The sequence below is a fragment of the Mastigoproctus giganteus genome, chromosome 4 (genome assembly GCF_048544385.1).
Source record: "Mastigoproctus giganteus isolate SK-2022 chromosome 4, ASM4854438v1, whole genome shotgun sequence".
In the NCBI taxonomy this organism is placed as follows: Eukaryota; Metazoa; Arthropoda; class Arachnida; order Uropygi; family Thelyphonidae; genus Mastigoproctus; species Mastigoproctus giganteus.
Window position 1 is genome coordinate 110,568,341 of NC_143578.1, and position 25,507 is coordinate 110,593,847.

The 25,507-nt window shown below is 36.5% G+C and overlaps 1 protein-coding gene across 1 annotated transcript in view; it reads left to right on the forward strand.

Moving 5' to 3' along the window:
- Positions 1-25,507, forward strand: part of unc-13 (protein unc13 homolog) — a 1,321,962-nt gene that overhangs the window by 948,164 nt on the left and 348,291 nt on the right. Inside the window, exon 29 of the mRNA XM_090372343.1 lies at positions 19,868-19,953. Coding sequence (XP_090228469.1) covers positions 19,868-19,953 — 86 coding nt within the window. The remainder of the gene's footprint in view (positions 1-19,867; positions 19,954-25,507) is intronic.

Sequence of the window (25,507 nt, forward strand, 5' to 3'; positions counted from 1 at the left end):
CTTTTGTTTTGTCCAAGCAAAGGTAAGAATGCTGCCATCATTGAGCTTACTCAATCCATTCAAAGCTGCAATACCTTAATCAGATTTCCTCACAGGTGCTTAGTCTTCATGCACTGCAATTTGCAGAAATTAAGTATATTTTTGGTAATGTGCCCATTTGTTTTCCTCACTCAACTTCTTGCTCTTCTCTGCAACCACTCCAACAAATTTACATCTTTTCTAAATGCGGCTTCCAGACCTGTGCAATACCCACATGCATACAGCATTCACACATGAGGAATTCTTTGGGGAGAGGGAATTCCAGAAGTTTATCAAACTCTAATAAGGAGCCAAATGACTTTGTGATAACTGAAAGGAAATTGGAAGAGAAATTGTTGAAGCTGAACATAAAAAAAGTGCCTTGGTAGATGGAATCTATCCAATTATATTAAGGTAGGCAGCAAAGGAGGTAAGCAAACTCTTAGCCATACTTATGAGACCATCCTTGGACTCAGGGAAGGTTCCAATGGATTGAAGAAATGCATATGTATCTTCAATTCATAGAGAGGAATCAAAACATGACATGCATAATTACAGACCTGTTAGCCTAACATCTGTTTCAGGGAAAATATTGGAGCCACTGTTAAAGAAGTAATGCAGGACCATCTTGACAGAAATGCATCTGTACCCAGTCACAGCATGGATTTGTTAAGGGCAGTCTTGTCTAACCAATCTAATTGGGTACTGTGTGCTGTAACCAATGAGCTGGTTAAAAAAAATAATTTTGATATCGTGTACTTGCATTTCAGGATGGCTTTTGATACTTTTGGACATGAAAGACTGTTGTGCAAACTGGAGGAATATGGCATCAGGGGGAAGTTACTGCTATTGATAAAGAGATGGTTAAGTAGAAGACAGAGAGTGGTTATAAATGGATACTGCTCTCTGTGAACTAGTGTTATTAGTATAATCCTCCAGGGTTAAGCTGGGCCCATTGTTGCTTTCTATATTTATTAATGATATTGATGAAGGTTTATTAAGCTTACTGTCTAAGTTTGCAGATAATACAAATGGCAGGGTGATTAATGACAGTAATTATGGTATGCTACCGTAATAAGATCTAGAAAAAGTAGGTGAATGGGCTGAGAAATGGGTTGAAGTTTAACATTACAAATGAAGGTATCGCATAGGTATCAGTAATCTTGGAGTAACTTATCAACTGTTTGTTACTACACTGAGAGTAGTGGCAAATGTAAAATAACCTGGGGCCCTTTGTGCAGTCAGATGTAAAATTCTCTGAAGATGTGCTGCCAGCACAGCTGATGAGGTTTTGTCAATGATATACAGAAACTTTGCTAGCAAGGATAAGGAGGTGATTATCCTCTTGTACAAGGCCATAGTTAGGCTGCATATTGACTACTGTATATAGGTCTGGTGGGCTCACTTTAGGACCGCTGGAAGGTGCAGACTTTAGATCAGCTGGAAGGTGCAGACAAGGGGAACCAGATTGGGGAAGGGAAGAAGAGAGTGCTCTTACCTAGAAAGGCTTCAGTTTTGCAAATTGCAGCATCTGGAGACTCAGCACCTGCAGGGAAATCTGTTTGAGGTGTTTAAGGTCTTGAATGGATTGAGTAACGTAAATATTATGTCATTTTGTCCCTAGCTTACACAACACACATGAGGGGGGCATTAATTCGAATTGAGGAAGGATGATTGCAGGATGGATGTGTGTAAGTTTGACTTCAGCCAGTGGGTAGTTGATTGTTGGAACAGGTTTCCATCTGTTGTTGTGGAAGTGGATGGTTTGAATAAATTGATAAGGTAGAACTAGACAAATTCTTGAAAGGTTTGGATGGGCAATGTGTAGTTTTTTTTTTTTTTTTTTTTCGCTGGTGCTACATAAGCTTGCTTTCTTGTATCACTTGCCACCACCACCACCACTACTGCTAATATAGGTGTTACCTAATCATTGCATTATTCGATGGGATAATCACTTTCTTATCCCTGCTGGCAAAATTGCTGTATATCATTGACAAAAAGCCCAGGAATTGTTCTAGCAGCTCATTTGCACTGTTCAGGTAACTTCTCATCTGACTGTACAATTATCCCCCCACACCCCCAGGTCTTTTTCATTCTCTGCTACCATGAATGTGGTACCACCCAAATGGTATATCATTCTGAGATTACTGCTACTCATGTGCAGCACCATGCATTCATCATTGCTAAACTTCAGTTGCCACTTCTCACTGCAATGCCTGTTTTCTAGACCTTGTTGTAATAACATTCTCTGATTATTATCATTAACCACTTTGCCAAATTTGGTATCATCTGCAAACTTAGATATTAAAATATTTGCTGCCTTTATGCATATAAACATAAAACAACACTAAGGGTGATGTGCCACAATGCATTTATGAATTCAAAATGCACCTAAGTACTGTGCTTAACATGAGTGGTCATTTCTTAAGACAGTCAATCAGCAAGTGTTGTAAACCTGGAGGCACATGAAATTAACAAATATTCAGTATTGGAGCACTGATTGAATGCTTTGCAGTAATGCTTGGCTTTTGTTTATACACTTGGCAGGTTTATTTGTTCTTTGCTTATGTTGATGTTAGTTTATGTACATGAATAGACTTTTTTATGAAATTTTAAGGTTTGTTCTGATATACAGCTCACCACAAAAATAAATGTTTGCTTTTAGCAATGAATTCCAAACTTAATTTTCAACAAGTATGTACGAATTTTTGGAATTTTGGGAAGTCAAAATGTTGATTTTTTTTTCAACATTCTGAAAATCATGGTGCAATGAACAAGTTCTGTTACACCTAATTGTAACAAGTTCTGTTACAATTAGGTGGCAACAAACGGGTTAAACTATGGCTTCATCAATATCCCTGATAAATATATAAAATAACAATGGGCCCAACACTGAACCCTCGGGTACTCCACTAATAACATTAGTTCAAGAAGAGCAGTGGCCATTGATAATCCCTCTCTGTCTTTTCCACCTCAACTAACCTTTTATCCATGGCAGTAGCATTTCCCATAATGCCACACTGCTCCAGTTTGTACAGCAGTCTTTTATGTGGAATCAGGAGCTCACACCTTGTGAGTATGGGCTTGGAAATCCCAGGGTTCTGAGCTGGATATCATCATTCTTCCCTTTCTTGGTGATTCCCTTCTACTTCTCTCTCTCTCTCTCTCTCTCTCTCTCTCTCTCTCTCTCTCTCTCTCTCTCTCTCTCTCTCTGGGTAATTCAGAAATTTTTTTTTTGGCTGGTGCAGCATAAGCCGCAGGTTTCCTTGCACAATATGGCTAATAATAATAATAAGTTTTCTGAAATCAGAGTATATGATATCAGATTTATTTTTTCATCCAGTTTCTTGTTTACTGAATCATAGTATGTAGTCAGTTTGTTAGACAAAATTGCCCCTTAACAAATCCTTGCTGTGACTGCAGTGTGACTACATATCTGTCTAAATGGTCCCGTATTACTTGTTTTCACAGTGACTCCATTATTTTTCCTGAGACAGAAGTCAAACTTACAGGTCTGCAATTCTTCACGTTAACCTTTGGGAAGTGTTTATTAGAAAGGCAGTTTTTAAAACTCAGGTCATCCACCATGTGGCATTTGATCTTGCATTAGCATGTCACAGAAATTCTTCATAAAGGAGCCTCCGGTTGTTGTTGTTTAGTTTTTAGAAGCATTAGCAACTAAGGCCATATCGCTCTGGGATATGCGGTGGTCATTCCCTGATCTTTCCGCATCCTTCATATTTGGTGGTCACGGGCTCGAACCCCAGTCTAATCAAGAAGCGTGTGCTACGCACTGCTGCTCCTGCCCACTTGGCTACGGAGGCGCCGAGCCTCAAGTGGCACAAGACTTAGTGATTAGGCAAATTCAAGTCAAAGCAGTCTGTAAAGTATGTTCTATTTAAAAGATATACATTGGTTTTTAATATCCGGTTCTTCCATTTTTGTTATAATCAGCAGCGTCTACTTCTTCAAGCAGTGCGCTAGAGGGGGAAGTTACCTTGCAGTTCTTTTTCCTTTTATTTAGAAAAAATTAACCCAACTAAACTTTCCCAGCCACTGCTTATTGCTCCTGCCTCCATATGATATGGCAGGAAACCTGGGTAGTAAAGCAATCCACAGGGCTAAGGGATACAAATATGGATACACTGTTTGTCAAGTCAGCCAGTGGGGAAACGTTTCCCTTTCATTATACAAAGTTGTCTAGAGAATGCAGCAGGATTGCCAAAAAATGTGAAAAGGCTCCAGTCAGGTTATCTGCTGATAAAGATAACTCAACTCAAACATTCAGAATGTTTAAAAGAACTTAATTGTTAAGTGGAATCCCAGTTAAAATTTTTCCGCATGCTTCACTAAGCTCCTCCAAGGGAGTTAAAAGTGAATGGGATCTGTTAAGCTGTTCAGAAAATGAAATAGTCCTAGAGTTACACGATTAGAAAGTGATCCAAGAAAAATGGATAATAATCCAAAAAGATGGTAACATAATTCCAACATGCAACATCATTTTGACTTTCATTCACCAAATTTGCCGACCTCAGTTAAAGCAGGAGCCTTAAAATTTCTGTGTCCAACCGTACATCCTTAACCCTTTACAATTCCACTAATGTCAGAAGTTTGGGCACTCCCAGGGTGTATTACTTGTGCAAACTGCAGATCTTAAAATCGTGTTCAAACGTTGCGCTGTCATATCTCCACATCCTAATTGCAATGGCAAGCATCCTGCTTTCTCAAAATATGATCTTTGGAAACTAAGGGGGGAAAATTCCAAAAATATAAAACATGAGAATGACGTAACTACCAAGAACAAGTAACAACTACAATTAATATCAGAATGCAAAGAAAGCAGTAAGCTTACATATGCTGAGAAAGTTGCAGAAAACATTCTATTTGGTTGCAAACTGATGTGACTGTTTCACCAAGAGAATCATTTACTTCCATTGCATGCTGTTTATTCAGCTCACAAACCCACCTAAAAAATATAGCTTCTGTCATATCCATACCTCCTAGGGCTCTAGAGCTACTAAAACAGAGTGGTAAAGAAAAGCCAAAAACCAGAAGAGCCAACTGCAATTCAAGAAATAATGAATGTAGAGTTAAGGAGGTACTAGATAATGCATTCCTGTAACTTCTTTCCAGAAGAAGAAGAAGAAATGGACACAAGCTCTTTTTTCCAAAGAAGGATAAACCCAGGACTGAGAAAACAAAACCATGGTGTCCATCAAAATAGTCATGAAGTCTTGGTTCTCCTGTGTCAGCATGAGCAAACTTGCTTTTGCTTACAGGATTTAAAGACAAATGGGGACCTTACTTGCATAACTGTGCAATCATTCAGGACGAAAGCTTGGGATGAACTTCCATTGGAGGAGTCGCCATCTTTGTGAGTGCCTGTATCCCTTTTCAACCAATTTCCCTCGCCACTAACATAGAGGCAATAGCAGTTGGTCTAACAGTAGGGTTCCTTTTAGCCATTTGCCACCTGGGAATGACATTCCCCAGTCAGACCTTGATGACCTCATTTAGCAGTTGCCTCTCCTTTTCTATTAGTAGGTTATTTTAATGGCTTAGTACTCTGTGGGATGCTAACATCAATGGAAGGGGTCAGATTATCAAACATATTGGCATTAGTTAAGGCATATGATGCAAGAAAGCAAGCCAAAAAAAAAAAAAAAAAACCCCTTCCCATTTCACCCATCCGGTCACTCCAAATGTTTGTCTAGTTCAGCCGTAAATTTATTTAGGCTATCAACTTCCACAACTATTCACAGTTATGTTAATGAATGAAAAAAAACATTCTCCAGTAAATCTCACCCATCCTTATTTTTAAAGCATGATTTTTTCCACACTCCTTTCACTTGATTCGGGTCACTTCTGTTGGGTTGTAGTGGCAGGAGTACAAGGAAGCCGTACCACCTCATGCCCTATTTCTGCAATTTCATCGGGTTCATATATTTTTATAGTTTTCTCTGCATTGCCTGACTACAGCATGAAATCCAGCAATGGTGTGTATAGGATCATGTGATACGTTTTTTAATGTGCAGCCATGTTACAATTTCTGCTTTTCTAGAGTTACTTATCAGAATTTTTTCTTAACGACAGAATGATAACTTGCATTATTTGTGGCACAAACTTCTTTTAATCCTCTCAATAGTTCCATAAACCATTCTTTAAGGCCTATACTATTTATCCCACAGTAGTAATTACCAGCACACTTTGATTGAAAAATCTGTGCTTCCAATAAACTGTTGCTGTGATGAACCTTCAGATAATCAAACACAATCCCTTTCCATTGGTAATTTTAAGACCACCACTGAATTTTGCCATACATATTTTGTCAAGTGGCTGTGATTGAGAAATGTTGTTCAAAATAAATTATTGGTCAAAGATATTTTTCTTTTCTAACTCCATTAGAAAAGAAAAATATCTTCAACCAATAATTTATTTGAATCAATATTGATCAATTACAGTGATTTGAGAATATACAAGTATATATCACTTTTTCAAAATAGTCAGTGGTGTAGCCAGGATTTTTTGTCAGCAGGTGTGTTCACAAAAAAAAGGTGCAGTTGCCTAAAAACTAACCTACCTGTTATTTTTGCTTTTTAATAAGAGGTGCCTGAATATCTGTATATGCCTGTATTACAAAAAATGATATTAAATATGTAAATAATAACAACAAACTATTTTATAAATGATTATCTTATTAATATATTTAGTAAGTACGTTTAAGCTTTTTATTCATTACATATATATGATATCATATACAGTATGTATAAAATATAAGCAATACCTATATTACAAGAAAAAAAAAAATATATATATATATATACAAAAGGCAGAAAGTTTTAAATTAAAACAAAAATTGCTTAAAATTTTTTTGCGTTTTTTTTTTTTTTTTTTTTTTCATGCTTGAGAACTTTTTCAGAACTTGATCGTAATTTAACTCTAATGATAAATCATGCTCAATACTTAAAAAAGAGCTAAGAAGATAACCTCCTCTCTTTCTCTTCTCTCATTGTGCTTTGAAGATAATTTTTAATCAGTCTGCTAAAACTTCTTTCAGCTGAAACACTTGTGACAGGAATTATTAAAAAAAATTTATATAATATTAATAAATTATTTGCTAACATAAATGCAATTATGTCATATAATTTTATTTCTTCCAAAATAATTTTAAAAGATTTAAAATCAGCTAGAATGTCATTGGCATTTATTATGTCATTTCTTTAAAAATCAATAGGAACAGATGGATAATTTATTTCACTATCCAGAACATGTCTTTCATCAGAAAAATTTTTGGATTAAAATCTCAAACGTTCTCATCAATAACCTGAAATCTTCAAATCTCTCAGTAAAATTTTGTATTACTGTGTCCAGAATGACATATGTTTCTGTCTTAAATTTTTCAGTGGGATCCCTTATTGACTCGTCTTTAGTTTTATCATAAAAAAACTCTTTTTAGTCCTTACTCTAAATTGCCAAAACTCAGGAGTTATATTACATAACACTGCAAGTTGTTTTGATTCCTCCAAATTATTTGTGAATTTTTTATCTGATCTAAGATCACTCATTGATTTTCGGCAGGAAGATATAAGAGTGTCAGCAACTTTTAAATTTATTGACGGAGACTAGAAATTTTGAAAAAGCATTAGTTGTGTTTAAAACTATATCCACATTGATATTAATAATGCTTAAAATTCAAATATATTCATGTGTGATAGTATTTATGTGACACTGCAAAGCCTTTGCTTTTACTGGTAAATCAATTTTTCCATTTATACAACATGTAACTGTGTTGTAAGTTGCCTGTAAATTTTCTTTTACTATGATCAAGCTAGATATCCTGGCTATACCACCGTGTTTCTGAAAGTCTTTTCAATGTTAAATAGCGAGACATGCTATTGAAAAGTCCTTGTTATTTTCAAACGAGGCAAGCTGCTGTTTATAAAAGAATAAATGGCTTTAACTGTGCCAAAAAATTTTTTTGCTTCCACACAACTTTGCACAGATTCAGGATTCAGTAACAATTAAATTTAAATTGTGTGCACAACAATGAATATATTCTTTTTTGAAGATCGAATCCATTGCTTGACATTACTTTTGCTCCATCATATCCTTGGCCTCTAGTCCTTTAAATCTAAACCTAAATCATTTAATGATTTCAGTGTGAACTAGGAAGAATGTCAAATTTTATAAATCGCTCCATAACTGGACCTGTAGGACCAATATATCTTAACAAAAGAGAAATTTTTGGTCCAGTCTAGATATATCTACTGTGGAATCTACAATTAAACTATAATATTTTGCATTTTTAACTTCAGCAATAATCGATTTTAAAATTTCTTGTCCGAAAAAATAAAATGAAATCGTGTTGGATTTGAGGGCTTACGTATATTTCATTGCAGTTACACTATTGCAAATATGCAAGATCCTTATCAAGCAAGAAATTTTACTAGTTCTAAGAAATGCCCTACATTTTCCCCACTTGTAGATTTTCCTCCATGTTGATAATGCCCCGTTAATGGAAAATATTGACGTGTAAAAAAAAAGCACATAATTTAAAAGAGAGCATACTATATGCCTCTTAAGATTGCATAACACATGTTTTCGTAATGTCATCATCGTAAAAATAATGTTTTCTTGAAAAGTTATCATCACATTTAAAATACTGATATTCTTTGATTCCTGGCCGGCAGGGTCCATAATCCAAAATGTTCTTTATTAAATTTGGGGTCAAATTAATATCTTTGAAAAGATATGGATCAGTAGACCACACCAAATCTTCTCTGAACATATAATCAGCAAAATCTAATACATATTCATCAATATCAAATGAATTCTTGCTGTTTCATTCCATCACTGTCTTTTTCTGGTTTGAATTTATTTTTATTTATTTTTATTTTTTTGATTGTTTTCTGCTATTTATATTTCACTCGTGGTATGGAATTTTTTAGATCTGTGGTCTTTTTTGTCGTTTCTTTTTCTGCTTTTTGCATTCATCCTGTTTCTGTTTCCCTTGATCGTTTTCTTCCTGTGCTCTGATTTCACTTTTAATATGCCTTTTTACAGTACTTCGGTCATCTTGATGTTCTTTGAGTTGTTTGAATTCTACCTCTTCCTCAATTATGATATTAGATTTTGATGTAGATAAATTTTGAACTTGTTCTTTATATTGTGACAGTTTTGACTAGCTTTATCGAGCTCATTTTTCTTTTTTCTCTCATTTCTAAACAGCTTCTTCTTTTTAGCCAAGTTCATTTTCACTACACTGTTACCTAAAAATTGCATTGTATGTATTTTTTGTTATTGTTTTCATAATAAATTAATTTTTCCTAAATAAAAGAATGTAGACACAAAAATTGTTTCAGTTATTTTCGTAATTGATTTTTCATTATGATCTTTTTTTTTGTCATAAAATTTTGGCGCAGGAGCCCCAAATAATATTGGGTAGTCCCCAGTTCAAAAACCGTAATCCAGCTCTCAGTCTACTACTTAAAGTAATTATTAAATTATATACATATATTGGTAGCATATCCTTTTTAATATTGTGACACTATACAAGATATTAGAAAACAAAACAAAACACACAACTGAGAACAGCGCCTCCATAGCCAGGTGGGCAGGAGCAACAGTGTGTAGCACATGCTTCTTGGTTAGACCGGCGTTCAAGCCCATGAGCCACCAAATACGGAGGATGCAGAAAGGTCAGGGAATGACCACCGCATATCCCCGGAGCAATATGGCCTTAGTTGCTAATGCTCCTAAAAACCAAACAACAACAACAACTGAGAACGTTCGATTGTCAGCCAGCTATTTGCATTGGCCCCAGTTGCCAGGAGCCTTACAATCATTGTACATGCGTTTTGTTTTATAATCAGTGGCATAACTAGAGCAAATTGGCCCCAATGCAAACACAGTCATGGGACCCTTCCCTGTTAACCCAACTCCAAAAAAGTGAAGAGCAAAAAAAAAAAAAAAAAAAATTCAACATTACCCATTGTTTGTAAAAAAAATACCGGACATATTTTCGTTTTTAATTTTTCCGAACAAAGAAGTAAAATACCAGAAAGATGGCAGTTCTACCAACAACTGCCTACTTAACTTTTACTTTATGATTACTATTTTTATTAATGGATATTAATGAAGTGAGAATGAAATATTGAAAATAATAATACATTTAATAACAATCATGTTAATACAATACACTAAACACAAAAGCAAATGATGTATAATGCTGTAATTTAATTGTAAAGAAGAATGAATTATAGATATAAAAGTTAATATTTTTAAAAACATTGAATAAATACTTAAGTAAGTTGTACAATGTGTGTGTCACAGTATTACTTTTCTAAAAAAGAGAGACTACTTTTTTAAAAAAGTGTCAGGGTACAGTGTACCTGCTGATCTTACCCTGGCTGTGTCACTGGTTCTAGTTGAACAATAACTTCCAGTGAAAACCAGCTTTTTCCTTTAACACTTCCACAAGTTTGTGGCATCTGGGATATAATCTGCAATCATAAAATTTCTGTAACCCACTTGTTTCCATAAAGACTATAATGATAGTCCAGCCTTGTCATGGTGCTTCTCTATTTTGATTTTTCTTTTACACAAATCCTTTGAATTGTATGTTTTGATATACCCCATATTCTTTAGTTTCCGCCTTTGTGTTGATGTAAAAATTTGTAATCCATCAAAAAGTTTCAGATACTTTCAGAAATTTGTATACATTAATATAATTTCTTTTAATTGAATCGGTTTGTTGCTAGTATGCAACATCTTTCCAATCATGTTAGTACAATACACTAAACACAAAATACTAGCACTGTGAAGCAGGTAAATTGGAATGTGGATTATGATGTGCAACGGATAAAATGGAACATGAATTACGATGAGAAGTGGTTGTGAAACCACTGCCAGGGGGCAAAGGTTGATGACGTTGTAGAGCAGATATCATCTTTTAAGGGCACAAAAGGTGATATAGTTGTACACGTTGGCACTAATGATATTAAGAGTAGGAGACCGGCGGAATTACTTAACAAGTACAGGTCGCTGTTGAAAAAAAGCCGTGAATTAGGGTTGAATTTGAAAGTGTCTGCAATTCTGTCCAGACATGATAGGAGGGAGTATATGATTAGAGCCCTGTCGATCAGTTCGGCCCTGGAAAGATTGTGCAAGGCTCAAGGGGTAGAATTTTTTTCAGTCTGGTCTGTGCTTGTTAACAGGAGAGACTGCTTCTACAGGGATGGGATGCGCTTAAATAGAAAGGGTGCAAGAATGTTTGCTGATGCTATCGAGGCAGTGTTAGGTGGGTCGGAAAACTGCTAGATTGGGGGGATACAAAGACTAATAGATTAACAGTAGCCACTGGCAGAGGTGAAAGTGATACTTGCACTGCTTCTATTGGAATGAGCAGCAGCCTGGAAAATAAGATGCAGGATATTTCAGAGACTGCTGGGAGTCATTGGGGTACAAGTAAACACATGGGTTGTTTTAGGGTAGCTAAGAAAAAGAACAGGTGCATGTATACTTGCATGTACACCAATGCTAGGAGTTTGGTAAATAAATTTGATGAATTTGAGGTATTGCTCAAAGTATCAAAGGCGGATATTGTTGGGATATCAGAGACGTGGTGTCACACAGATATAAGTAATGCAGAACTGGAATTTGGGGAGTACAACGTCTACAGAAAAAGATAGACAGGATAGGAAGGGAGGAGGGATTATGCTATTAGTTAAGAAACACATAAAATTCAAGGAAGTGAAGCCAGTCAACATCTCCGGACAGTGCTGTGTCGAGTCAGTTTGGTGTGACATAAGCACTGGGAAATCAAAATTGAGAGTAGGAGTGTGTAGGCCTAATGACTCTGATGAGTATAATAAGAAACTGTACAGGGAAATAGACTGGGCCAGTAAATCAGAGAGCCTTATAATGGGGGATTTTAATTTCCCAGATATTGACTGGAATTTGTGGGTTGGTCACTCACACACTAGCAAGGCTTTTGTGGATTTATTGGATGATTGTTTTCTACATCAGCATGTTCGGGAGGCAACTAAAGGGAGCAGTACTCTTGATTTGATTATCAGTAGTGATTCTTCATGCATTAAGAATCTGCAGATACAGGAACCACTAGGTGGCAGTGATCACAGTGTGCTGAAGTGGGATTTACTCAAGGAGGTAACTACCATCAGGGGTAAAGGGAAGGGTTACTGCTTTCGTAAAGGCGACTACGATGGTCTGAGACAGTATTTAAATTCTATACAGTGGGACCAACTGATGATGTTACCAACAGCAAACTCAAAATGGGAAGCATTCAAAGAACTTATCTTGGAAGCTACTAGGCTTTACATACCAACTAAGAAATATTGTTCAGGGTTCAGGCCTAAATGGATGTCAGATGAACTAATGAGACATATGGCAGAGAAAAAGAATGCATGGGATACATATAAATTAACATTTGACACAGAAGCCTATGATAGATATAAGTTGATCTGTAACCAAGTTACAAAGGCGGTTAGGCAGGCGAAGGCAGATTACGAGAAATCTTTGGCAAGGGATGCAAAGAAATATAGGAAGGAGTTCTTTACTTATGTAAACTCTAGAAGGAAGGAGATGAATGAGATTGGTCCACTTGATATCGATGGTTCAACTGTTGATGATCCTGCTCCGGTAGCTAACAAACTAAATCAATATTTTGCATCTACATTCACACATGAGGAGTTATTCAGGAAGGGGAATGCCATAGATGAAGTAAACACTGGCAGTGAGCTAGATGATCTTGTAATAATTGATAGTAAAGTGGAGGAGAAATTGTTTAAGATAAATACAAGAAAGGCACCTGTGGTGGATGGGATCTATCCAGTTATATTAAAGGAGGCAGCAAAGGAAGTAATCAATCCGTTAGCCATAATTATGAGAGCTTCCTTGGACTCAGGGGAGCTACCCACAGACTGGAGATGTGCAAATGTAACCCCAATTCACAAAGAAGGATCAAAGGCTGACACAAGTAATTATAGAACTGTGAGTTTAACTTCTGTTCCAGGAAAATTAATGAAAGCACTGGTTAAAGAAGCACTGCAGGATCATCTTGACAAGAATTCAGTTATAGCTCAGAAACAGCATGGTTTTGTTAAGGGAAGGTCTTGCCTGACCAATTTGATTGGATACTATGATATAGTCACAAAAGAATTGGATGCAGGGAATAACTTTGATATTATATATTTGGATCTTAGAAAGGCTTTTGATATTGTTGCACATGGAAGACTGCTGCACAAATTGGAGCAGTGTGGCATTGGTGGCAAATTGTTGCTATGGGTAAAGGGATGGTTGAGTGGCAGAAGACAGAGAGTGGTAATTAATGGACACTGCTCATCGTGGACTAATGTTATTAGTGGAGTCCCTCAGGGTTCAGTGTTGGGTCCATTGTTGTTTTCTGTATTTATAAATAATATTGATGATGGTATATCAAGCTTAATGCCCAAGTTTGCAGACGATACAAAGGTTGTTAGGGACGCTATTGATGCTATGCTGCTGCAACAGGATCTGGAAAGGTTGAGCAGATGGGCTGAGAGGTGGCAAATGTAAAGTACTACATATGGGAAACAGCAACCCCAGAGCAATGTATCAATTCTGTGGTACTACACTGACAGTGGTAGAAAATGAAAAGGACATGGGGGGTAATTGTGCAGGCAGATATGAAGTTCTCTGAGCAGTGCAGACGGGCTGCAACAGTAGCTCATGGTGTCTTATCAATGATATACAGGAATTTTTCTAGCAGGGATAGGGAGGTGATTATTCTCTTGTATAAGGCAATGGTCAGGCTGCACCTTGAGTACTGTATACAGGTCTGGAGGCCTCATTTCAAGAAGGATGTAGAGCTGCTGGAACGAGTACAGAGAAGGGCAACAAGGTTAGTGAACGGAACGAAGGGTTGCTCTTACGAAGAAAGGCTTAAGTTTAAGCCTTTCTTAAGCTTAAGTTTTGCAAATTACAGTGTCTGGAGACTAGGCATGGCACTGATAGAGGTGTTCAAAGCCTTGAATGGTTTGTACGATAGATGTGTGGAAATTTGCCTTTAGCCAGCATGTAGTTGGTTGGTGGAACAGACTTCCATCCCTTGTTGTTGGAAGTTGATAGCCTAAAAAAATTTAAGGCTCAACTGGACAGGTATTTCGAACGAACGGAGGGGTGAAGTGGAAGGGCTTTTTTTTTTTTTTTGGCTGATGCTGCATAAGCTTGCTTTCCTGCATCATATGCCTCTACTAATGCTAATTTATTGTCACATGAGTGTGGAGTGTAGAAGTTAATGAATCACCAATGGAAAATCTCTGACCAACTGTCCACCTGTCTTATTATGAAAAATGTCACCTGTTTACTCTGACAGTTGGGGCTCACTATGAAACTAAATTCTTTTGAACCAGAGAATATGCTTGACTACTCTGTTCTTGACTACCTGGAAAGCCACTAGATATTCGAGTCTCTGACATTCCAGTGGAAAGCATTGCAGTCAGCATGAATGCAGACCCCTGTGGAAATCCTCAGAAATCTAGTGGAGTCAATGCCTATGCAAATGGCAGCCGTTATCCATGAAAACAGTGTCCCAACTCAGTATTAGATAGGTGTTCATAATTCAGGATCACTGAGTGTATATTACAATAATTAAGCAGATACCAAAATTTATTAACTACTAAACTTAAAGAATTGAAACTTTCTATTATATAATTTTCTTTCTATAAACTTTCTATTATTATAATTTATAATATTATAAATTTATTTAATATTTTATATATTAAAGAAATTAATATCTATTGCAAATTTGCTAATCTATAATTAGCTGTGTATAAATGATCCAATTGCACTAAAATACACATAGTCTTGAGGCTTAAGCCCTTAATGCATTAGAGTCTGATACTTGGGGGAAAAAAAAAAAAAAAAAAAACTCATAAAGCGAAAACTTGTAAAGGGGAAACTGCCTGTACTAATACATTGAATTAAGTATGCATAAATGGATGTGAAAGTTTCACAAAGTGGCAGTAACTAGAAGGGTGAGGAAAGTAGAAAAAGAAGTGGATTTGATAAGTGAAAGTTGAAAGAATTTTAATATCCTAGAGGTTATTTATTTTATTTTTTTTTTTTTTTTTGGTAGTTGTTGGCGCATCGGCATCTGTGGCCATAATGCACCTCCCAAGGTTTTTCCAGTACATTGATCCAAGCCCGAAGCGGGATTCGAACCCGAGACCTTTGGGTTGCCAGGCAGGTACTTTACCCACCCGGCTAGCCCGGTCGGCACTTAGAGGTAATGATGAAGTAAGAAAATTATGGGCTGAATTGCCAAGCCATTATAAAGTGGAGAAACTGTAAAGTAAAATTAGTACCTCAAAATACTAATAAAATACAAATAACATTAAAATGGTAAAGCTGTCATCAGATATGGGGGGAAGCATTTTTAGTAAATAGTCTAATATAGGTAATGCAAAAAAGCTTGAACTGATGTCAGTTGAAATAAATATTAATATATGATCAGGTATTTCATCAGGGGACTACACCTGACCATGTCGGCGCCTCCGTAGCCAGGTGGGAAGGAGCAGCAGTGCATAACACATGCTTCTTGATTAGACCAGGGTTCGGGAACGTCACCACCAAATACGGAGGATGCAGAAAGGTCAGGGAATGACCACCGCATATCCCGGAGCAATATGGCCTTAGTTGCTGATGCTCCTAAAAATCAAATAACAACAACACCTGACCATGTATCAGGAACTGCAATTCTATACATGGTCAGCTGTAGTTCCCTGATGAAATACCTGATCGTGTTGCAAGAATATTTTCTGATTCTATCGAGGCAGTGTTAGATGGATTGGAAAACTGCTAGCTTGGAGGAATACAAGGACTAATAGATTAATATTAACCGCTGGCAGAGGTGAAAGTGCTTCTTGCACTGCTTCTATTGGAATGAGCAGCAGCAGCCTGGAAAACAAGATGCAGGGTATTTCAGAGACTACTGGGAGTCATTCCGTTACAAGTAAACACATGGATTGTGTTAGGGTAGCTAAGAATAGGAACAGGTGCATATTGTCCCCGGGGTCTCACATCTGGTGAGTATGGGCTTGGCAAACCCAGGGTCCTGAGCTGGATATCATCATTCTTCTCTTTCTTGGTGATTTCCTTCTCTCTCTCAGGGTAACTCAGGATTTTTTTTTTTTTTTTTGGCTGGTTCAGCATAAGCCTCAGACTTTCTTGCACTATATAGCTAATAATAATAATAATACTTGTGTATACACCAATTCTAGGAGTTTGATAAATAAATTTGATGAATTTGAGGTGTGGTCAAAACATCAAAGGCAGATATTGTTGGAATATCAGAGACGTGGTGTCACTCAGATATAAGGAATGCAGAATTGAATTTGGGGAGTACAATGTGTACAGGAAGGATAGACACGATAGGAAGGGAGGAGTTATGATATTAGTTAAAAAAAACACATAAAATCCAAGGAATTGCAGCCAGTCGAGATCGCTGGACAGTGCAGTGTCAAGTCAGTTTGGTGTGACATAAACACTGGTAAATCAATTTGAGAGTAAGAGTGTGTTATAGGCCTAATAACTCTGATAAGTATAATAAAAAACTGTACAGTGAAATAGAGTGGACCACTAAATCAGAGTGTGTTATAATGGAGAATTTTCATTTCCAGGATATTGACTGGAATTTGTGGGTTAGTCACTCACACACTAGCAAGGCTTTTGTGGATTTATTGGATGATTGTTTTCTACATCAGCATGTTCGGGAGGCAACTAGAGGGAGTAGTACTCTTGATCTGGTTATCAGTAGTTCTTCATGCATTAAGAATCTACTACATTAATCACAGTGTGCTGAAGTGGCATTTATTTACTCAGAGAGGTATCTACCATCGGGGATAAAGGGAAGGATTTGTGCTTTCGTGAAGGTGACTACGATGGTCTGAGACAGTATTTAATTTCTATACGGTGGGTCCAACTGGTGATGTTACCAACAGCAAATTCTAAATGGGAGGCATTCAAAAAATTAATCTTGAAAGCTACTAGGCTTTACATACCAACTAAGAAATATTGTTCAAGGTTTAGGCCTAAATGTTTGTCAGATGAACCAATGGACATGTTGCAGAGAAGAAAAATGCATGGGATACATATAAATTAATGAGTGACATGGAAGCGTGTGATAGATATAAGCTGGTCTGTATCCAAGTCACAAAGAAGATTAGGCAGGCAAAGGCAGATTAGGAAAAATTTTTGGCAAAGGATGCAAAGAAAAACAGCACAGAGTTCTTTACCTATGTAAACTGTAGAAGGGGATGAATCAGATTGGTCAACTGTTGATGATCCTGCTCAGATGGCTAACAAACTAAATGAATATTTTGCATCAACATTCACACATGAGGAGTTATTCAGGGAGGGGAATGCCAGTGGTGTATTCAGCTCTGGCAGTAAGCTAGATAATCTTGTAATAACTGAGAGTAAAGTGGAGGAGAAATTGTTGAAGATAAACACAAGAAAGGCACCTGGGGTGGATGAGATCTATCCAGTTATTTTAAAGGAGGCAGCAAAGGAAGTAAGCAAATCCTTAGTCAAAATTACGAGAGCTTTGTTGGATTCAGGGAGATACCCATGGACTAGAGATGTCCAAATGTGATCCCAATTCACAAAGGAGGATCAAAGGGCGATGCAAGTAATTATAGACCTGTTAGTTTAACTTCTTTTCCAGGGAAATTAATGGAGACACTAGTTAAAGAATCATCAAGACAAGACTTCAGTTATAGCTCGGACACAGCATGGTTTTGTTAAGGGGAAGTCTTGTTTGACCAATTTAATTGAATACTATGATGTGGTCACAAAGGAACTGGACGCAGGGAATAACTTTGATATCATATATTTGGATCTTAGAAAAGCTTTTGATACTGTTGCACATGGAAGACTGCTGCACAAATTGGAGCAGTGCAGCATTGGAGGCAAATTGCTGCTATGGATAAAGGGATGAGTGGGAGAAGACATAGAGTAGTAATCAGTGGACACAGCTCTTCATGGACTAATGTTATTAGTGGAGTGTCCCTCAGAGTTCAGTGTTGCGTCAATTGTTGTTTTCTGTAGTTATAAATGATATGATATTGATGATGGTATATCAAGCTTAATGTCCAAGTGTGCAGATGATACGTAGGTTGGCAGGGTTGTTAAGAACACTGCTGCAACAGAATCCAGAAAAGTTGAGCAAATGGCCTGAGAGGCAGCAAATGAAGTTTAACATTGACAAATGTAAAGTACTACATATGGGAAGCAGTAATCACAGAATAACGTATCAACTCTGTGGTACTATACGGACAGTGGTAGAGAATGAAAAGGACCTGGGAGTAATTGTGCAGGTGGATATGAAGTTTCCTGACAATGCAGGCAGTCTGCAAGAGTAGCTCATGGTGTCCTGTCAATGATATACAGGAATTTTTCTAGCAGGGATAAGGAGGTGATTATCCCCTTGTATAAGGCAATGGTCAGGCCACACCTTGAGTACTGCATACAGGTCTGGAGGCCTTATTTTAGGAAGGATGTAGATTTGCTTGAGCATGTACAGAGAATGGCAACAAGATTGCTGAGGGGAATGAAGGGATCCTCTTACCAAGGGAGGCTTAAGTTCTGCAAATTGCAGTGTCTGTAGACTAGGCACCTGTGATGTGATCTGATTGAGTTGTATAAAGCCTCGAATGGTTTGAGCATGCTTGATGCTGATGGGATTCTTCCTCTTGCTCAGAATAATCACCTGAGAGGGCATAAATTCAAATTGAGGGAAGATAGTTGTAGGATAGATGTGCGGAAGTTTGCCTTTAGCCAGCGGGTAGTTGATTGGTGGAACAGACTTCCATCTTTTGTTTTGGATGTTGATTGCCTAAATAAATTTAAGGCTGAGCTGGACAGGTAGTTGGAACAAACTGAGTGATGAAACGGGAGTGGTTTTTTTGTTTGCTGATGCTGTATAAGCTTACTTTCTTGCATTGTATGTCTCTACTAATGCTAATGTATCAATATTTATTTCAGCTGGCAAGTGATCAAGCATTTTTGCATAAAAAATATAGAAACTATAACTATGAGGAACTGCGTTTCTATACACGATCAGGTGTAGTCCACCTGATGAAATACCTGATAATGTATCAATAGTTATTTCAGCTTACATCAGATCGAGCATTTTTGCATTACCTACACTGGTGTTCAAAGCAAGTGCATCACCTAGGAATTTCAAATTTCTAACCCTTTTTCGAAATGGTATGTAACGGTAATGACTACCATCACAAATAGAAATAAAAGATATTTATTAATAGTTTCTGGTTGCCATACTAAGTATAGTGGTTTTGCCACTTGTTGCTTATTTGAATAGGTCTGGATTCAAATATTAGAAATCAGTGGAATTCAGAGGCTGTATTCATGTCTTTTTTTTTTTTTTTTTTTTTTTTTTTTTTCTTCTGAGATTGCATAATAGGCAGGATTTTTTACTGCTCCCTTGAGCTAAAAGGCATATACCTTTATTTATTAAAAGAGTTTCTAACATCCTCTGTTGTTTCCTTAAATTTGCACCAGATTAAACTAGCAATTTCTTTTTTCTCCAACCTGAATAACTTTAATCAATAAGATTATGCTACAAGATGGCCATTTCTTTGACTAAATATGAATTTCAGAGATAATCTCATCAGCCTGTAATATCTTAAGTTTTTTTATTTGGTGAGATCTATATTTATTATTATTTTTTTTATTATTGTAATTAATGATATATTTTGAATTAATAGACATTCTATAACTGTTAACCATTCACACAGTGGTTATTTGCTTTTCAAACATATTTATGCAGATTTCCTCAAGAGCTCAACGTGGGCCAACTTAGTGCTGCTACAATGTGGAGTTTGTTTGCTGTGGATATGAAATATGCTCTGGAAGGTTGGATTTTTTTTATTATTATTAATGTTGTAAGATATATTATGCCATATATATATATATGTGTGTGTGTGTGCGTGTGTAATTACTATAGCAAGAGTATAATTGGTACTATATAGGTATTCAAAGTGTATTAAAACACAGGCATAGAAGTACTCTGTGGGCCATAAGGCCAAAATAACCTATAAAGAATAAGATAGCCTGTGCTGGTCTACACTGCTATATCCTAGAAATAAACATATAATTAGCAATATTATATAAAATATAATAAAATAAAATAATGATTATTTAGCTAATTATTGATATTCGGTTACATTGGATGGAACTTTTTCAAGGGCTAACCCCATTCGATATATCCCAACAATAATTAGCAAGGCTATCTGTTTGTGATTGTTATTTGCCTGTTTAACAAGGTCCAAATAATAAACATAAAGGCGTTTTATGCTAGACTTTAAATTTAGCAGCAAACAGGCAAGGTAACAGCTAGCCTGACAGATAGCTTTGAAACAAATATACAGAATATAATACAGAAAAAAAGAGTGCCAATCATAATTTTCATTTCAGTTATGATGATTTTTTATTTATTTTATATATGTACAAAAGAAAGCTTATGCCGACATAAGGAGAAAGAAGGTAAGAATAAGGAGATAGTAGTACCTCAATTTCCCTCGAATTATTCTAATAGATCTTGAGGTATAAAATTTTAGGGTTAGAAAGTAAAAAGTGAAAAGCAAAGAAAAAGGTTTTTATAATGCTACTTAAGATATACCGGGAGCGTAACTGCCATACCTTTTAGTAAGGGATCCTGGTATAACTATAAGGGATTAAAGGAAGGTATTTAATGGACAAATACAAGATTACAATAATGAAGAAATATAAAATAACAATTGTATATGATAATAATAAGGAAATGGAAGAACATTATATACAGTAATACCCCGACTTACGCTACCCCGACTTACGCGAACTCGGAGTTACGCGGTTCTTGATTTTTTTCGTTTGGCAACGCTGCCGCCCACTATCTTAAAGGTCGTTTTTCATATGTTATCGATATACGGTGCGACGGCGGAGAATGAGAGCGAAAGATGAACAAAATTCAACTTTGTTGCTTTTATGTTTTTTATATCAGTGAAGGGGAAACACATTTCACCATAATAACGTAAAAACCAACACAATTCCAGCTATCGGTATAATCGCAAATGCAATTAGATCGAGTTTACTACCAGTTTATACCAGATTTAACTAGCAGAAACGCAACTGGATTTTTATTGTTTTATGGTAGTAACCCCTAGAAATGTGAGGTGTTAATAGTGTATCTCTGCCTTTATGGTGTTGTTTATTCAGTTGCTACATGCGCGCAGCTTTGTTTATGCGTATCAAGCGTGCCTCCTCGTTTTGTAATTGTGCTTTATTCCCTAAAAATGAGTAAAATACTTAATTAAAAGGTGTGAAAAGGAAGCGTCCTGGTGAAGACACTGCAGATTCAGAGAGAAAAAGAAAAGCAATTATCGATAAACAGAGGCGGACTGGGTCAAAAATTCTTACCCGGGAAAATTTATAGTGGCCTCATACTATGGTTTATGGCCAAAATCACACTGGCCCACCGGGGTTTCCCCGGTAAGGCTCATGGCCAGTCCACCTCTGTCGATAGAGAAAAAATATGAAATTGTGAAACGCTTTGAGCGAAATGAAAGACCATGTAATATTGCACGTGCTACAGGCCTAAATGAAGCAACGGCGAAAAGCACATGACAATTGCAAACTTGACAGGTTGAAAATTGAAAAGGGCTCAATTGTAAAGGGCTTAAAAATTTTAGAAAACAGACTCCAACGAAGAACGCGTTATAGCTACAAAGCAAGGAATAAAAAAATTATTAGCTTGCTATGAAGAAATTCTGCGTGAAAAAAAGAACGCGCTGTGTCGTCAGACGAATTTGTTAGATTTTATGAAGCCATCGACATCGAAATAACTTTTTTACGTAAGTCATTTGTTTTTTTAATACATATTTTGTATTAATATGTATAAAGAACTGCAATTTTATTAATATTTTTCTTCTAAACTAGTGTTTTTGTTAGTCCTTGGTCCCAATTAAGCAAAATTTATATGTATTTATATGCAAAGTTGTACCCCGACTTACGCGAATTCGACTTACGCGATTTTCGTCGGACCCACCTATCGCGTAACTTCGGGGTATTACTGTATATAAATATATTCAAACATATATATATTAGTATATATAGGGTTATTCACTACCAGTGCGACAAACTTGCAGGAGGGGTAGGGGGCACAAAGACGAATCGGAATCACTTAGCATTGCAGGGCCCGAAATGCCTTCGTCATGTGATAGAGGACGTTGAATGGAAGGTCATGTGAACAGTGATCCCCCTGGAAGTCAGCATTTGCAAACCGTTTCTGTTGAAGAAACCAAGTAGAAAAAGTCCTCCGAAGTGGATAATCCGCAGGCTCCAATGATTGGACGCATTGCAGATGGTATGAACTCATTTGGTTTGTTGACAGTATCCTCCATACAGTGGATTGGGAAATACTCAATCGTTGGCCTATCGCTCGAGTACTCGTACTCGGATTGCCTTCTGCAAGACGTAGGACCTTCTCCTCATATTCTGGCATCCTCGTCGTTCGCTCTCGATTCATGGTACCTCTCGTGAAACAACCAGTCTCACGTAACCTTCTGTGCACACATGCAAAAATCGTATGATGAGGAGCACGCCTGTGCAGGAAACATTCCTGGTACAAGCGCAGAGTGGCGCGCCCATTACAGTCCGCAGCTCCATACGCGAGGTGCATGTCGGCCAGTTCAACGTTTGAATACTCGTCCATCCTACTGCCTCGGGAACTGGTTCGCAAATGCTGACTTCCAGTGGGATCGCTGTTCACGTGACCTCCCGTTCAACGTCCTCTACCGCATGACGAAGGTATTTCGGACCCTGCAATGCTATGTGATTCCAATTCGTCTCTGTGCCCCCTACACCTCCTGCAAATTTGTCGCACTGGTATGGCAGTGAGTCACCGTGTATATTTATTTATTTATTTATATATTTATGAATGTTGCATTATATTTAGAGTCAATGTCTGGCTGTTAACTAATGGGAGGCAAAGTTAGGAAGGTAATTAGGATAGAAATAGACATTTCTATCCTAATTACCTTCATTGCACTAATAGTTCAGAATGTGGAAGAATCTTAGAGGTAGAAAGGAAAAAAGTATTGACTGAAGGATATAAAGCTAGTGCTCAGGTAATCCAGGAGTGAAAGTTCCCGTCCGTGTTAGTAACGACCGTAGACATGGAAGGTTTCTGCATTTGGAAGTGGTTGTCTGTTTATCTACCATAATCTTATGTTTCTAATTTTGCTTAAAATTAATGTGTTCTCTTGTGCTTAAATTAAAACTAGTTATTTTAAATTTAAATTTTACTAGTGGCTAAACTGGCTGACATATGTGAAATGGTGTCTCTTCAGGATGCACACTGTTTTCGGCAAATTGTGCTGAAATAGTCCATATATACGGCCTTTAACATTTCAATAGTTTCCTGTATATGTCTTTTAGTGCTGAGACCAAAAAAAATTATAAACGAAAAATAATTTATTTAATGTATAGGACACTGTGGCATCAACATTATGTTACCTTTACTTTGAATGTGCTAATAATCAAAATGCGAGTGCTGGAAGTTTACAATTATTTATTGGTAGAGAGGAGAGAAAAAAAGAAAAAAAAACATTTAGTAGCTGCAAGGACTTACCGTACCGCACGTTGCCGACTAAACCAAAAAGTGAAAGAGTTAGTTTGAGATTGCCGCCCTAGTCATGGGCATAAGTGGCAATCTATTATAATCCAAGATAAACCAGTGTAACCCAGGGAAAATACCATAATGACCACAAAAATGCACAAATAATGTGGGAAAAAAAAAAAATCTGGATATATACATGTGTGTGTGTGTGTGTGCTAATGTAAATATAATAACACTAGAATATAAGCCTACCATAAAGCTCCCCTACCTGGAGGGTGTTTCTTTACATGCCACAGGTTTAGACAACCCCATGAAGGCACAACTAATATAATTATTTACAAATTTATACAAAATGGTCCTGTCGATGTTTGCTGTTTTTGTAATCATCTTTTGTTTGATTATATATTACATTAGTTCAGTGCTTTTTGATAAATCTGTCAGGAATTCTGTTCTTAGTAAGTTTGTATTTTAATGTCTCAAGTGCTTCAGATCTATTTGTACTGTTGTTGCATATTCTTATTATTCTTATTGCTTGTGAAGTTATTATATTTCTATGTATTTTGATTGGTATATTCGAGCTCCAGTAGGTAAGGTGTATTATTTCAAAGTTATGATATTCTTTCGTTCTTATCATATATTATTGTTATTCTCTTGGTTATTCTCCTTAATATTTATTTTCAGGTCTAAAAATGTTACTTTTGTGTTGTCTATGTTCATTTTTGTTAATGTCAGATCCATCAGATTGATATCCTTTTTGACCTCTCCTGTACATTAAATAAATTCTTTTTCATTTATAATTTTTTTTTTGGCTTCAACACTAAAAGACGTGTGCAGGAAATTATTGACATGTTAAAGGCTATATATATGGACTGTTTCAACACAATTTGCTGAAATAGTGAAACATACCACACCATTTCACTGAAGAGATACCATTTCACATTTATCAGCCAGTTAACCCACTAATTTAATAATTTTAAAATTTAAATTTAAAATAACTAGTTTTAATTTAAGTACAAGAGAATACATTAATTTTAAACATAATTAGAAACATAAGATTACGATAGATAAACAGACAACCACTTCGAAATGCAGAAACCTTCCACCTCTGGGGCCGTGGAAGGTTTGACTGAAGAATATAAAGCTGAGCACCAACTTTATATTCTTCAGGCAATACTTTTTACCTTCCTACCTCTAAAATTCTTCCACACTCTGAGCTATTAGTGCATTACAAGGGCAGGAGGTAATATAGAGGCAGATAGAAATATCCTAATTACCTTCCTTAGGAAGGTAATTAGGATATTTCTCTCTGCCTATGTATTACCTTCCTAACTTTGCCTTCCATTAGCTAAACAGCCAGACATTGACTCTAAATATAATGCAACATTCATATAAGATAAATATAAACTTACTAGCTCTAGCTATGCAGCCAGTTGCAAGATAGGCAAGTACGTTCATACAAATTACTTTTGCAAAAATTCCCTACAAAAATTCCTTACAAACAAAGGGTGGATCAAAAAAGATTTGTATTCACCCAGAAGTAGTTGTGATAGAAAAACAAAATTTCTTTTGTTTGATAACTTGAATTTGCTATAGCAACCACACGAATTTTGATTTCGATCTGACAATTCGTTTTTTTCTTTCCAAGTTGAATGAAGGAAAGTGTCACGATGGATAAAATGAAATACAGAGCAGCGATTTGGTTCCTCTTTCTACAAGGGAAAACATCCAAAAGGGAATCCACGATAAAATTGTCTTTGTTTATGAAGAACTCAGCTGACATTGTTGTGACATATTCGTATAAACAATCGAAAT